Source organism: Corvus cornix, chromosome 1A, assembly GCF_000738735.6.
Source record: "Corvus cornix cornix isolate S_Up_H32 chromosome 1A, ASM73873v5, whole genome shotgun sequence".
In the NCBI taxonomy this organism is placed as follows: domain Eukaryota; kingdom Metazoa; phylum Chordata; class Aves; order Passeriformes; family Corvidae; genus Corvus; species Corvus cornix.
In genome coordinates, this window is record NC_047057.1 from 64,763,286 (window position 1) to 64,779,890 (window position 16,605).

Here is a 16,605-nt window from a genome sequence, read left to right on the forward strand (position 1 = left end):
GATCTGTCAAGCTTAGTGTGGTCGGAAGCAAGCGTGATCCAAAAAATGGCCTCAAGGCAAGTTTTCTGAAAGCTCTAAATAACTAAACGCAGAAAATTCTCTGAAAATTTCATTATTCAGAGATCAAAGAAAAGTCAGTGTTTCTTGTGTCTAGAACTTGAATTCTTACTATATGGAGGCTGCAAATTGCTTTATATACACAAAACCAGCTGGTCTGCTACATTGTTTAAGTCTGACAATGGTTAAAAGCAAAGCATTCTGGATAACCTCTTAAAAGTCAGCAAAATTACAGAAGAAAAGTACCTCAAATTTATCAGCTTATTTGTTGACTGCGCTTTGTTTAACCTCATTTTCTTTTATTTTCTTTTTTTTTAATAGCTATTTTCAGAGGTTTCTGGTCAAGGAACATGACAAGGAGGAACATTTCTGGACAATGAGTTCACAGAATTATAAGTACTAGGCCTAGCTGTAAAAATGCAGATGCAGATCTAAGGTTGACCATAATTTTCTCTCGTAAGAACTGCAACCTTCATGAGAAGCTTTCTATGTTGCTGGTGCCATCACAGCAGCTTAATGCAGGAGAGGTGCTGAGAACAAGCCCTGAATCCTCACTGTGCATTTCTGCTGCAATAAATAATTTGTTGGAGGGAAAGGTGGTTGGTATTAATTGGTATGGTTACAGTACAGTAGCAAAACACTCAAGAGAAACCAGCAGATGTATCTCAGGGTTGTTCAGAGCACAGGCTCATTCAGCTGGAGGAGGGGCATTTTACAGGGGCGTGTAGTGATAGGACAAGGAGGAATAGCTTTAAACTAAAAGAGAGAAGGTTGAGGTTAGATATTGAGAAGATATTCTTCCCTGTGAGGGTGCTGAGGCCCTGGCACAGGTTGCCCAGAGAAGCTGTGGCTGCCCCATCCCTGGAAGTGTTCAAGGCCAGGTTGGATGGGGCTCTGAGCTACCTGGGATAGTGGAAGGTGTCCCTGCCCAGGGCAGGGGGTTGGAATGAGATGAGCTTTGAGATCCCTTCCAACCCAAAGCACTCTCTGATTCTACAGTGTGGCCCATGTGATCAGGAACTGCCCTCCAGCCCATGCCCAGCACGGTGAGTGGCAGAGGTAAAGCTGAGAGGTGCACAAGCACCATCACTCATTTGGTGAGGATGCTGACCTCTGTGGCCTTTCACAACATTTAAGTAAAACAAACAACTTTAAATGTTGTTACATGAGAAATCATCTTTTGTGCTTGAGCAAAGAGAGTAAGGTACTAGGCAGGTGTACTGAAACACTTTTGTAAAATTATTTTTCCCATCCATTTGTCATGTTGGATTAAGAACTAATGGGGAATTAATTGATAGCTGACCAGTTTGGATCTTTCTGGCGGGGCCTTTACAAGCTGTGTTTGAACACTAGAGGGCAACAACAGTTTATTAAATAAAATTGACAAGTTTTGAGGATTTTTGGTGATTTTAAAAAATTTAAATTAGTTTGGGTTTTTTTAACTTTCCAAACTATGGCTATTTCATTGCCAAAAGGTTTTATAGGAAAGCTTTTTGTTTATTGAAAGGTTCTGGGTGGAGGATTATATACACATATTTTTAAAACTTTTTACTATATCATCTAATGTAGAAGACAACAAAACTAAGCATAGTCTCTAATGACATTGAATTGGGTTGCATTATTAGTCATGTACTGGCATTTCCAGTAAACAGAGAAGGACAGAGATTTCCCATCAGCATTCTTTTGACTATGATGCTTTATTATATGCATTTTTGGAGCTTACTTGTTTGCCTGGATAATGCTCTTGTATTATGAATCAAAAAGGAGCGAGACAAAGTAACGAAAAAATCCATCCAGTTTGTTACGCTTTCCACCATTAAAACTTCAGTGCACTTTTCTGTTTTTCCATTGACATCTCCTGTGGTCTTCACTGTGCACCACACATGGAACTGGATCATCAATCAGCACGCTATGATGACAACCCGCACACTTGGAGTGGCTCTTTCTGAAGGTAACCAGTTATGTTATGGCAGGAGGCCAAAAGCTGATTGCCTTTTGTCACCCGGAGAGCATAACAAATTCTGTAGCTGCTTGTGTTCATGTTGGTGCTTTATAGTGCTAAGAAAACATAAGGTGTGTAAATAGAGACTGTCATGAACAAAACTGTTTTGTGGTATTGTACAGTAAGACAAATAGCCTAAATTTTATAACCAGTGCAAACAATCATAAAGAAAGACACTGTCAATCTATTTGAGATGGATGAGAAGGGTGCAAAGTCCCTACCTCAAAGGGCTGCAAACTCAGCACAGTGTGTTCTCTGCAAATAGTGCTTTAGTTCATTTTAACTCCTGTAGGAGTAGGAAACACTTATACTCAGGATTATTTCAAGTAAGTTCCTAACCAACTAACAAAATCTAACAAACAAGGAAATTAAACCACCAAAAAAAAGAATTACATGAGAAGGCAGTTTCAAAACTGGATCTTGTTTTCCCTCCTCCTGCAAAACCATCTTAGTGGATTTGAATCTGATGACATGCTTTGATCCTACCATCCCACACTCCATGCCAATAAAAACGTGGAGTTTAAAAGTGCCCGTACTGCAGTCAGCAATTCCCACGCAGCATCCCATCATACAGAGAGCTATACTTCTGTAGACTTTTTTCTGTCACCCTCCTGAAATGGGCCTAGACAGCTGTGCTCTCCCTGTGCATTACTCATCTTCTCATACAGGTAATGTGCTTCTCTACATTCCTGTTCATTGATAGTTGTGGGATAGCTGCATCCCCTCATCCTTGAAAAGTCTTGCACATCCCTTACATGCTGTTCCCAGATGCTTTCCCAGCATCTTGATGGGTAGGTCCCCTGAAGGGCTAGGATATATTGAACATTTTTCTTCCATCTTCAGAAAGTCTACACTCACGCTTAATCTCACAGTCTAAATTTGGTTTTTTTCCTTTAGGTCTCTACACTTCTTGAGGGTGTCAAAGTGCAAAAGCATAAAACTGCTGCTCTTTGTCTCCTTTGTGTTTGGTATTATAAACAATGTATAAAAGTATTTTTAAGTTCCAGTACAACTATGCTGGATCACTGTTTCCTGTATACTGTCTCACTTAATGAAAAAAAAAAAAAAGGCCTGAGGGCTATGCATTAATTTCTCTTCTGTTTTTCTCTTACTCCTCTCCTTCCATCCTATAAAATGTCATTTTCTTAAGTGGCAAGAGTTTAGATAATCCATGTTCAAGCTGTTGCGATCCCTTTTCTTTTTGGTTCACTTTGTTTTAATAGAAAATTGACCAAGAAAATTTAAAATTCTGTTATACCAATGACACGGAGTAGTAACCAGATAATTTGTGCACTCTGTATTTTTTCAAAGAAATTTTGGAAGCAGTTAACATCTAGAACAGCTGGCTAAACCATAAGGAATGTTTTGAAACATTTGCTGATTTGAACAGTCACTCTGAAGACCACAAAGGTGTTTCATCGTAATGCTACGATGGTAAGTGTCGTGGTTAGACGCTGGCTAAGCACCAGGCACCCACGAAAAGAAACACCTACATATTTTCCTCTGCTATGGCTGAGCAGAGGAAGGGGAATTGAAAACCTCATTTTCATGAGTTAAGGATTATTGAAAAAAAAGAACCACTTTAAGGCAAAACAGGTTCAAAACTGAACAGTATAAAGATTTATTATTAACAGAATTGAAAGTAAAAAGGGTAATGAGAACCAAAGCAAATCTTCAAAACACCTTTCTTTCCCAGTCCCTCCCTCTTTCCACCGACTGCGCAAGAAAAAAAAATGGGATTTTGGTCAATATTTCACTTCTTAAAAATCTTTCTTCAGTATCGTCGAGGAAAAGAGTTTCTTCTGCTGTGCCATGGGATCCTTCCCACGGGAAATAGTTCTCTGCGAACTTTTCTAGCGTGCTTTTAACTTCCACAAGCAGCCGTTCCACCTGAACCTGCTGCAATGTGAATCCCTCCCACAGGCCAAGCAGTCTTCCCACAACTGCCTAGTGTGGGTCATTGAAGTTCATGGGGTTTAGTCTTTTAAGGATGAGCTGTTCTAGTTTGGAAGGGAAGGCTCTCTTCCTCTGTCTCTAAAAGTAAGGGTAATCTCTCTCTGAGTTCCTTGCTAGATTACAGCTTTTCAGCATCCACACACTCCAGCATGAGTACTGTTCTTCACGGGCTGCGCGTGGATCTGTGCACCCCTCCATGCACCTCACAAATTACAGGGAAACAGTTTGTTATATTATAGTCCTCACCACGGCTTGCAGGAGAATCTCAGCTCTGGTGCTTGGAGCACCTTCTCCCTCTCCTTCTTCTTCACTGACCTCGGTGCTGCCATGTTGGTTCTCCTCATGTGTCCTCACTTTTCCTCTGACTTGGAAGAAAGTTGGTGTTTGTAAGTTGCAGTTGAGAGGTTGATCTCATCTGGGCTCCGCACTGGGGAATTGCTTGCCATGTCTCTTGCTGCTGGCCACGTGGTCCCTGCCGGCACCGCACAGCCAGCCCTGGCCTCGTGGTTCTCACCGGTGCCGCACGGGTGGCTCCAGCCTCAGAAGGGCCCTGGCCACACAGTCCTGGCCTTGGGAGGGCCCCAGCTGTGAGGACCCGGCCTCGGGAGGGCCCTGGCCACGCGGTCCTGGCCTTGGGAGGGCCCCAGCTATGGGGTCCTGGCCCCCGGTGGCCCCCGCCGGCATAGGCCCCAGTGGCAGCCTCATCACCCCTCAAGAGAAGAAAAAAGAGAGCTTCCTGCGCTTTTTCCTTTCTTAAACATGTCCTCACAGAGGTGTTACCAACTTGTTTAATTGGGCTAGTGACCTGCCCATCGTCAGAGCCTTCAGCGATTGGCTCTGTGCTGGACATAGAAGTTTCGAGCAGCTTTTCTCCCGCCCCCACCAAAAACCAGGCTGTGTTAAACCAACCCAGTAAGGATGGTTATGTGAGGTAAAATAACTCCTTGTAAGATGCTTTGGTACCAGCTACCTCAGAGTAGCAGCTGAATTCTGGCTGAAAGTTACCAGGAACATCACCAGGGTTTCTCTGTGCTTTACCCTGAAGAAAGGATGTGATCAGTGGAGCTTAGACTTTGACACTGTGACTTTTGCAACAATTCTCAACAACACCTAGATGAAAAATTTGCACAAAGTTTAAACATACATTCTTGTGCTGCGAAGAGGGTGGAAACCCCCTCACTATGAGACAGACTTCCTATAGGCTTGCCTGCTGTTTAATTAGTTTCTGGGTAAATTTTTCTGTTTGCTTTTATGAAAGAACCTTTTTTCCCTACCCCAAAACCCAAGTTCCACTGACACTACTGAAATCCTTGTGTGTAAGGATTTGGATCCTACAAGCAAGGTTTTTCTGATCCTCCAAGTAAGGATCCAGATTAGTTTGGGTCCTCTGAGTAAGCTGTGAATGAGATGATCCCTTTACTTCAGTGGTCATGTGTCTTTGTCAGTGCAGCTCCCATTGGTGTCAGTGGGAGGTCCTCCAGCACATATTTATGGCTATAAGTCAAGTCCTCCCACTTAGAGGCTCATTAACTGTTCAAAACAATTGCCTTACAGGATGACAGAACTTCTCAGCCCAGAGTACTGAAAGAATCTGTAGAACATTTTTCCAGCTGCCTCTGATTATTTAACTATGACAGTGTTGTCCTTCTTTTGTTCCAGGGCACAAAATAAGGAGTTCAAATGTTTTTCCACCATGTGATAACTCAGGCAGTACTCCTGGAAAGACTTCAGATTTGGCACATGCTGTATGTAGCCTTTACAGAGTGCTCTGGTTTAGAAAGGGCAAAAAATAATTTGCTTGTGAGATGCAGTCTTAAACCCATGAGAACAGCTCACTCTATGCTTCTCACTGCTAAACAAGATACAGATGTGGCTTTCCTACACTGACAAAGCATAAAGCAAGGGTACACCCCATTCAAGTGAACATTATAAAGGATGGTAGAGTTTGAAAAGTGAAAGCCTGAATGCTGAAGTTTATCCACATGCTACATCTAGCAGAGTTGCTACATCTGGCCACTTTTCCAGAAATATGCCGGACACTCCATCTCAAGGGTGAGTTTAAGCGTAGTTAAGTGCTGGGATGTTTTTGCAGCTGCCAAAAATGAGTATCTTTGGTGATGGTAATGAAAATTATTTCAGGAGCATTGACAATAGCAAAAACAGCAAGCAAAGAAGTGTCTGTGTGCTGCAAGCAGGTACAGTACAGCTCACTTCCTCACGCCTGGAGCATCTTCTGACTCTCTAAACCATCAGGCATTTGGAACAAAGAAGAAGGTTATCGTGGGCAGAAAACAGAGTAAAAGTGGGAAGATACAGCAAGTAACTGTACAAAAGAGATGCATGGAATTTGTGGGAGACTAGCTTTCCAATATAATGTAAATTAATTTATTTTTGCTTCTGTTCATGTGATAATGAGACATTAATCAGAGTTTATCAATGCATGGTAAATGTCAGTTTCAGAAAAAACATAATAATAAAAAATTTATATGTTTAACACTTCCAAATCTAGGTTTTCAATGCCGCAAGTGCCTACTCTTAGGGCAGTGGGGGCTGTGAGGCCTGTGGGGTCAGTGAGGGCTATGGTGGCTGTGAAGGGTGTCAGTTCTGTTAGGGCTATAGGTGCAGGGGGTTTGGGCTAGATGACCTTTAAAAGTCCCTTCTAACCCAAATCATTCTGTTGTTCTATAGTTCTATACTCCAGCTGAGGGGTAGTATACAAAGGGGGAGCAACAGCTGAACAACTGCTATGCACAATGCCCTGCAAACATTTTTGTCTCCTATCTTTAAGTGGTTTGGGTTGGTGGTTCCCATTGTTTTGGGTTTTTTAATATGGTGACTGGAACACCTTTTCCTGTACTGAATGATTTACTGCTACAGTGTACCTTAGGCCACGCATATCCTAATTGTTTCCTCCTGTTAAAGTGCCAGGATTCTTAAACCACAAATGAAGATAGGACTCTAAATCATAGTTCCTTTCAACAATTAGAGCTTTGGTTATCTTAAAAGAAAAAAATGTTTTGGGAAAATAGCACTTTAAATGTATTGTTCAAAGAAAAGATTTCTTAATATGCCAAGATTAAATGGGGATTTTGCTCTGTGTAAGCCCTTTTCAAATTGTTGTAAAAGTATTAGATTTTCCACAATTGCAATAAGGAAAAAAAATTAGAAGTTGCATTAACTTCTTTAACTTTATGAGTCAGGGCTATTCAGACAACATTCCCTGTCTTTTATGCAAAGATCCATGTGACCAAATACTGTCTTTGTGGGTTTGACTGGGGAAAGGGTAGAAAAAGGAAGGATGAGGAATGGATTGGGTAGCCTCACTCTAACCACTGTTTCTTCTTGAGAGGAGAAAATATAATCTAATTATTCTGAAATAGAATATTATCATCTTTCAAGAATACCTTTATAGCAGCCACTACTTTTAAAATAAATATATTCGAGGGCTGGGTCTGACTTTCTCTGAGTTCTCCTTTGTCACTTATCTACATTTAGTTGCCAGCTGTATTGGAAGAGTCTTTATTGAAATCTACACTGTAAGGAAATTATTCAAAGAATTAATGAAAATGGAAAGGCAGTGAATGACACTTCAGCCCTATATAATTGCCTCTTCCATCCCCTCATCACATGAAGAATGAGTTACAGGCCATAAGCCACAGAAACCTTTATACATGGAGTCAGTGCAAGCTAAAGGACCCACATGCATCTGTGCCTTAACAGGCAATGCCTTTTGATTAGTTGATTTAAAGTTGGTTTGATTTTTTTTTAAGATAAGAATTTTGTTCGTTGAAGTTTACTCATGCAAGAGTGACATCGTGCTCTAGGGTATTCACAATAACTTTTATGATACTGAAATAAACTGGATATGTTTCATGCTATTTTTTCAGACCTTGAAACATTCCCCTCAGTGAAACATAAAATTTATCAAATGCAGTATGAGTAATAGTTCTGAATTGTCAGAGGCATCCCTCTTTCTCTGAGAAACCCTGGCTAATGGTAGTTTAATTAAAATGTTACCAAGGATATGCCTTCATCTTTGTTTTTAATAATTAATTTATTCATCAGTTAAGAGGATAACAAAGATTTGGGTTTTCCTTTAAATAATAAATTGTTCCAACATCTTGCATTTGTGCGTCCTTACCTTACAAATCACTTAGAAGAGGAGCACTTCATTAAACATCACAGACGTTAAACCTGAAGATTAACCATTAGAGGGCAACCTTTCCTGCTCTGAGGAACTCGGTGTGCTTTTCTAGCCTATTTTGAGAACTTGACTAACAGCTCATAAAAACAACAGCCCTGAAGAGATATCATGGTTGATGCTCCACATCCATATTCTTGAGGTGTTTAGTGTCTTTGCTGAACCGCAGACTAATCTGTATATGAAGATAAAAATAAAGATAAAAATATCGACATAAATATAATATGAACATGGCTATAAATATGAAATGCAAATAGGAAATATAAATATGACTCTTCCTCATGAAGTCTGAATGAAGAGGGATGAGTCTCTTTGCTTGCCATAAACCGCACTCTGTGGTACAGTACTTTAGCCCAGAAGTGGCTACTGCAGGTGGCAAATGAGCTCTTCTCTACACACACAGTGTGTCACGCCTTGCACATCACATACAGACTGAAAACTGTTGTAGGAAAGATTGCTAATTATTGTGACACAGTGACTTACCTTTCTTGACCATAGGCATAAGTTCTAGTCACTAGGCCCTGTGACTAAAACAGTGCAAGAAAATGTACAAGGCTTTACCAGTAACTAATTTTTAAACTTCAAAGGCTGCAGTGCAAAGCAAAATTGTTAAATATTATGCATATTGCAAAACGCTGAAGGGGTTTGAAAGGCGGTTAAAAAAGAAATATTCTTAAATTGTTGTTGCTTAAAAGGCACGCACGTTATGGTTAATAGAGCCCAGATGCTGACTGGTTTTGAAAAGCTGAGCAAGCTAAAACAAAATAGTGTTTTGGTGTCTGTCAGCCTGAAATGTGAGCTCTTTTAAAAGGATGTTTTTGCTGTATCAACATGGCATTAAAGCACTTTACAAATTTTAGAACAGTAACTTTCTCAAATGACATTTTTATAATACGGCTTTGAAATGTAGCTATGGCTAGATATTCATAAGGAAAGTCCTGGACTTGCCCTGTGGTCTGGTGGGCAGTGCCAAATTAAAATCAGAGGCCTGCATGGTTCACACTGAAAAATATGACCACTGAAGAAGCGTATCCTCAGGCAGTGCTGTTTTCAACTCCCTGGGAGACGGGAGAGGAGAAAAGAGGTAGTAGGTAGACAGCCTGACCTTGAATGCACCATCAGCGGGAGTCCAAATGCTCCTCCAAAGGCATACAGAAAATGCCCAAGCCTTCCAGGTCATCTTATTCCATATTTCCCTGTGGGGATATTGCTGGATTTCTGTTAGACTAGCTTGCCTGTATGGGCTGCTGAACTCAAGCACCTTCTCCTCTGTGAAGTTTTTGTTGTAAGGATTTTTTTTAGCCACAAAGAAATGCAGTTCTCATCCTGGGCTCCAGGCAGCTTCTTCTGGTAGAGAAGATGGGAAAGAAAGAATGGGTATTAAGCGGGGGGAGGGGAGAGTGGGGGGTAACAATAAAATAGTACTGAAATGCAAGGAGAAAAGGCAACTCTGTATGTGATAAAAAAGGGGATTTGATGGGCTATCTGATGGGAAATTACCCCAGAATTAGTGGAAGTGGTAATTTTTGCTGTGGTTTGACTGTGGTGATAGTAATGGCAAAAACAAGTCAGGTTTTATGCCTGGAGAAAATTTGCTGGACTAGAGACATGAGTCACTGTTCAAGGAAATCTGCTTGTAAGGCACCTGTATCCTGGGAAAAAGGTGCAGTTCATATGGTATGAGAGGAAAAAGTGAGAAGGAAAACATGATCACTGAGGGAGGTGATTCTGTTCCCATGAGACCCCACCTGGAGTCCTGCATCCTGCTCTGGGGCCCCCACATGGGAAGGATGTGGACTGGCTGGATCCAGAGGTGAGGCACAAAGATGAGCACAGGGCTGGAGCACGTCTGCCATGAAGACAGGCTGAGGGAGTTGGGGTCGTTCAGCCTGGAGAAGAAGAGGCTTTCAAGCCTTCTAGTGCCTGAAGGGGGCTTACAGATGGAGAGGGGCTTTTCACAATGGCATTAGTGATAGGACAAGGGAGAGCGGCTTCCAGCTGAAAGAGGGCAAATACTAGGAAGAAATTCTTTATTATGATCTGGTCCTCTATTCATTGAAGAAGGAATGCCATGGTTAATCCATTGCACTCTTGGAATAGGATAAACTGTGTCAGGCATTTCTATCACATCTATTAGAACTGACCTTGTTTTGAGGAAGAGTTGGATGAAACGTTTTTCTTTATAAACTGTATGACCTGGGCGATGTGGCAAGATGATGATGATGTCACAAGTTAGGGTGTCCTGTTTTATTCTGTGAAATGGTTGTAACAGGCATCATTGGATGGCAACATTCCATTCCATTTCCCAAGCTCCTTTGCTGCAGACTTTCCTGCTGGGGGCATGAGGACTTGAGCTTGAGTTTCAGTATGAAACCCTGGCCCTTTTGAAATCAGTGAGAACTTTACTATTGCCTTAAGAGGGACCAGCATTTCAGCACGCTATGCCCATTAATTCTTGTTGAAACATTCAGTGAGAAAGCTAGTTATGATAGTGGCTTCTGTGATGTGGGCAGCCACAAATTCGTTTGCTGAGCATCCATCTTCTTCTAACAGCTTTCACTCATTAGGGACTTTGGTTCTGGTTCTACAGAAGATCCCATTGACTCCACTCGAACTAAGGGCACAGTTCAAAAGCAGAGTGACTTTGGCAGCCACTGCTGGTTTCATGAGCTCCAGCTGCTGTCCTTTGCTGTCCTGGGGCTGACACAACTGCTTGTGAAGCCGGGCCACCGACTAAACCAGGGAATTTAACCAAGTATAAAAACAATCCTGTGAAAGCTCTTGTGTCATTTAGCCATCATCCAAGTTCAGAGGTAAGGGTAAAGCTGTCCAAGTTTCTCAGCCTCAGCTGGATTTGAGCCAGCAAACCAGGGTTTCTAAGGTGAATGAAAATAACTGCAACCAACAATTACTAAAATAAAAGAGACATTCCCTCTCCACTTACTTTGACTTTAGGCTCAAATAAGGGAACATAATCATCTTAGAGAAATCATGCCTGTTGGAGGCTTTTTTGTGTGTGGTAATCTTCCCTCCTGTTTCACTTTGTAAAAGCCTCTGCTATGGAGTTAATTCTACATGTATGAACTAGAAGTAAAGCTTACAAACTTTTAGGAGATAGGCTTGGTCTTGAATCCTAAGCAATGATGGGGAAAAGGGTTCAAAAAAGACCATTTTTGCAGGGGGTAGTGATCAATGGCTTAGAGTCCTGATGTACCTCAGTGACAAGTGGTGTCCTTCAGAAGTCCATATTGGACCAGCGTTCTTTAAATATCTTCATTAATAACACAGAGGAAGGGATCGAGTGCAGCCTCAACAGCTTTGCAGATGACACCAAGCTGAGGGTGCAGTGACACACCTGAAGGAGAGGCCAATCCAGAGGGACCTGGACAAGCCCCAGAAGTGGCCCATGAGGTTCAACAAGACCAAGTGCTCGTGAGGCCACCTGGGTTGGGACAGCCCCTGGGATCAATCCAGGCTGGGGGTGAGCAGATGGAGCAGCCCTGGGAGAAGGACTTGGGGGTGCTGGTGGTGAGAGCTGGACATGCCCTGGCTGTGTGTGCTGGGACCCAGAACCCCCCCGTGCTGGGCTGAGCCCCCAGCGTGGGCAGCAGGGGAGGGGGGTTCTGCCCCTCTGCCCTGCTCTGCTGAGAGCCCACCTGCAGAGCTGCCTCCAGCCCGGGGAGCCCAGCACAGGAAAGACATCAGCCTGTTGGAATGAGGAGAGGAGGGGAGAGGAGAGGAGAGAGAGGAGAGAGAAAAGGCTAACAAGATGATTAAAGGGATGGAGCACCTCTGCTGTGAGGAAAGGCTAGGAGAATTGGGATTGTTCAGCCTGGAAAAGAGAAGGCTTCAGGGTGACTGTCCTGCTTCCACCCAGGAGGGTTAATTTTTGTAGTAGCCAGGAGAGGTCATGGCAAGGACATGGCGGTTATTCTATACACCTTCTGTCAGTGCTAGGGGTGAGGGGAAGGGAATCTCTTCTGAGGAGAAGGGGTTCCTTCCAGCTGAGTAACCGAGTTGAATAGAGAAGTGGGGAGGCACGGGTTCTGAACCAGAGGGAACAATTTATTGTCTGTTGTCGGGGTTCCCACAGTGAGCAATAATGTTTCATTTTTGTACTCTCTGTCATTACTATTGTGCTCTTACTATTTGTTTTCTTATCTCATCGCTATTTCCAGTGAATTGTTCTTATCCCAGCCCATGATCTTTGCCTTTTGTGCCTCCAATTCTCCTCTCCATCCTGCTGCAGAGGGGAGAGGGAGGATGGGGGAGTGAGTGATAGTGCATGGTTTGGAGAGTCTCAGTGGGAGCACTAAATTGGAGAGCACCATTCCTAAACCATGACAGTGACAGGGAGACTTCCAGTACATGCAGGGAGCCTACAAGAAAGATGGCAAGGGACTATTTACAAGAACATGTAGTGATAGGACAAGGGGGAATGGCTTCAAACTGAAACAGGGCAGATCTAGACCAAATATCAGGAAAAAACTTCTCTATGAGAGTGGTAAGGCCCTGGCACAGGCTGCCCAGAGCTGTGGCTGCCCCATCCCTGGAAGTGTTCTAAGGCCAGGTTGGACTTGGACTTGGGAGCAACCTGGTCTAGTGAAAGGTATTCCTACCCATGCCAGAGGGTTGGAAATAGATGTTCTTTAAGGCCCCTTCCAATCCAAACCATTCTGTGATTCTAGGATTTTATGATACTTGGGCTGGAATAAACAGAGGAGGATTCTAGGCAGGCTGTGGGGAAAAGAGCTAGGCTGAGGAGGGTGAAGCCAATTATCATTAACTAGCTCAGAGGAAACCCAAGGAGGAAAGGGTTTGAATTACAGAAAAAGAGCAAAATGCACCAGTGTGAGGGATGACAGTATATAAGTGCTCAAAAGCTAAAAATAAAACCAGTCACCTTGGGCAGCAGGGAAGACATCTTTAAGAGTCAGAACAACCAGGCAGGGGATCAGGCTCCCAAGGGAGACAGTCAAGACACCAGAGTGTTTCCAGCAGAAACAGAAAAGATGTGAGAGGGAATAGCATGTGGAGAAATAGGTTTTTGTGATGCAGGGGTGCAGGCTTGAGGTTTTCCTTAGTTGTGCACTGTATGATTAAGATACAAAGAATTCATTACGGATCTGCCATACTTCTCAACAAGTTAATGACAGATCATGCAACACTACAAGTATGGAAAAAGTATAAGGAAACACTATGAGGGGAAAAAAAACCCCAAACCCCAAATCAACCACAACCTCATTTTCCTGTTTGATTCCAATTAAACAGTGAAAATAAATATAAAAGTGTGCTCCTTTTGCCTGCTGCTGCAAAATCTATTGGTGACAAACAAGGGTTGGATGCAGGTTCTCTCTTCTCCAGGGTACCGTTTTGTATGGCAAGTCCTCCCATCCATTATCCATGTGGATCTTGCTCAAGTTTGCCGATCCTCCCAACTTGACAGCACAGTAACAGAGGAAGTTATTTCACCCAGCAGACAGTCAAGGACAAAATTTTGTAGTGTAGACCTGGCCTTAGGCAGATATTGCTGTTGAGCTGAATTGTTTACACTTTCAAAATCTTTTTTTGCAACCTTGAAGGTTGGAAATATACTTCATTAAAAAAAACCCCTCTATTTTCTTCTATTTTTTAATTTTTTCTGCAGTAAAAGCTGAGTCTGATAATATCACATGACACCAGGAGCCCTTTAGAATCAGCCTACAATACCCAGGCCTTTAATCTGGCCCAGATGTTATCTCCTACTGTAATAACAAGAAAAGCTATGAAAATATATGTTGAACAGCTACGAAGGTAAAAGTTAAATGTTTCTCTGAGTTTCTAATAATCCTGAAAATAATACCGATTTTGGAATGTAAGTACCTCAAATGTTGCTCTAAGCTGTTCTGCTTCATATCATTATTCTACTCACCAGCTGTCACATTCTGTGAGGGAGGGAGAACGTGCTGTAGACGTTTAGACTTAATGAAAACGTTTAGACGTGTTGAAATCATGAAGTAGATTTTCTAATCTAGAGGAAATGCGAGAAAGCTGCATTTTATATTGTTTATTAGGAACGAACAAAGAGAGTAAGGAGGGAAGTTTTTTTTTCAGTTGAGGGTGTATTACAAAATCTTAACTTTTTTAGCCTTTTCAGAAAGAAAAGGGTATGTTTACTTGAATGCAAGAGGGGGAAAAGACTAAGTTATGTTTAAACACAGCACACTACCCACTCATATCATTGATAACACTGCTCTAAGCAGCACAAACCCAGCCCACCACATTTAGTTTAGCAAGGGGGACAATAACGCACAGCACCCCCAAAAGCGCTGGGAAATAAATCACGCATCATTACATCAGCCGGGCAGCAATTCCTGCTGATAAGGGACGCCTGCTCCCTCTGCTCTGGGGAAGGCCGGGATTTATGGCTCTTCAGTCTGCACTCTGGAGGGACAGACCGTAACTTCATTTTGCCACACGGCCTGCCTGCCGCCCGGGCGATGCTCTGGCGTTACAGCCCGTTCCAGGAGCGGGAGCGGGATCGGGATCGGAGCCTTTGTGCTGCCGCTCGGACGCCGCCGCAGCTCTGTGGCAGAAAGTAGTCCCGTCCTCACGGGCCAGGGCCGAACCGCATCGCAGGCGGCGGAGGGGGCGAGGGGAGGCAAAGTAGTCCCGCTGGAATGCGGCCGCCCCCCACCTCGCCCCGTCCCTGTGCTCCGGGGGTGCCGTAAGCCCGCTCACCCTCCCTCCCTCGGGAGCACCGCCGGGCCGCGGTCCCCGTCGGGGTTCTGCCCGGCTGCGAGGCTGCCGAGGGTGTGCGCGATCCCGCCCGGGAGAGGGGAGCTGCGCGCCCCCGCCCCTCCGCTCCGGCCCTCCCCGACGGGAGCGGTGCCGGGGGCGGGCGCTGCGCCGGGAGCCGGCCGGGCACGGCGCGGGAGGAGGAGGAGAAGGAAGAGGAGGAGGAGGAGAAGGAGGAGGAGGACTGTATCCCTGCGCCTGTACGCGCCCGGCGGAGGCGGAGGGGTGGATGGGGGAAGGACCGCGGCGGTCGCGGTGAGGCGGCGGCAGCAGCAGCAGCCGGCATGGAGGGCAGCGCCCGCTCCCGCGGCGGCACGCCGGGGCCGGTGGCCTGCTAGGGACCGGCGAGAGGGGATCTCCGCGGCCTCCCTTCCCCGCCTCCCGTCCCCCGCTTCCCCGCCGCCTCCCCCGCCCGCCTGGAAGCATGAACTGGCAGCGGAGGTGCTGCTCCCCGCCCGCCGCCTCCCCGCCGGTGAGAGCGAGGAGGGAGGGAAGATGGGGGCCGTCCTGCGCAGCCTACTCGCCTGCAGTTTTTGTTCCCTGATGCGAGGTGAGCGGGGCGGACGGCAGCGGGAGGGGCAGGGGGAAAGTTGCCGGGTTGGTGGCGAGGGGCCATGTTTGGGCGTGCGGGAGGGGAGCGGCGAGGCCTGGCTGCCGGCGGGGCGCGGGGCCCGGCGCGGGGGCAGCGCTCCCTCCTTCGCTCCCGGTCGCTGCCGCCCCCCGGCTCCTGAGCAACTTCCCGAACCGCTCCGGGAGCAGCCCCCCCTGCCAGCGGCCACCGGCTTTCTTTCTTTTTCTTTTTTCTTTAAAGGATCCCCCTAAACCATCGCAGGCTCCCCCCATGTCTCTCTGCACCCCCAGCAGTCCGTGGGCGCCGGCGGCTGTGGGGCAGAGCTCGGCCCCGCCGATGTCAGGCTGGTACCGCTGTGCCCATCGCCGGGCTGGTCGCGTTCTCCCCCGAGGTTCCATCCTGCGGGGTGCGGGGGGAGCGCGGAGCCCCGCGTGCTCGGCGTCTGGGAGCGGGGAGTGCCCGGGAGCCGGGGCTGCACCGACCCTCTCCTCGCAGCGAATGCTCAGCTCTCAGCTGGGCTGGTGCTGCGCGGGGACTTGAGAGAAGTTTGTGTTTCTCTGGTGAACCATCACGGATGTTCATACAGCTTTAAATGAGCAGTCGAGTGCTTTACGAGGGGATGTCACTTAAAGTAGCTGAGAATTTTGATTCTGTTTCCCGGCTCCAACAAAATTTCTTGTCTTGAAGGGCACAATCTGAAAGAAAACAACTTTTTTTTTTTTTTTTTAATATGCTGTAAACCTAACTACAGTAACTGTTTCTTGGTGTTTAGTCTTTCTGGGAAGAAATCGCCTGTTTGCATACATAATCTCTCTGTTTACTTGATTTTGACTTTTTTCATACTAGATGGGCAAGAGATTAAATGCTAGCAATTAATCAACCACTTTTTTATTTAGAGGATTCATCCCCACTAGAGTGTTTCGATGAAAGTTAGACTAAAGGTGGTGTAGGTTGAAGTAACTGCTCGGTCTCCAGTTGCTCAGTAATCTGGAAAACAAAGATTTTCATCTCATCCATAGCCTTTTTTTTTTACCCTGTGCA

At 45.1% G+C, this 16,605-nt stretch overlaps 1 protein-coding gene across 1 annotated transcript in view; it reads left to right on the forward strand.

Annotated features, from left to right (window-relative positions):
• Positions 1–15,180: 15,180 nt before the first annotated feature.
• Positions 15,181–16,605, forward strand: part of LRP6 (LDL receptor related protein 6) — a 122,621-nt gene continuing 121,196 nt past the window's right edge. The window contains 1 exon segment of the mRNA XM_039570654.1: positions 15,181–15,543. Within this exon segment, the coding sequence (XP_039426588.1) occupies positions 15,489–15,543 (55 nt within the window). The 5' untranslated portion in view covers positions 15,181–15,488.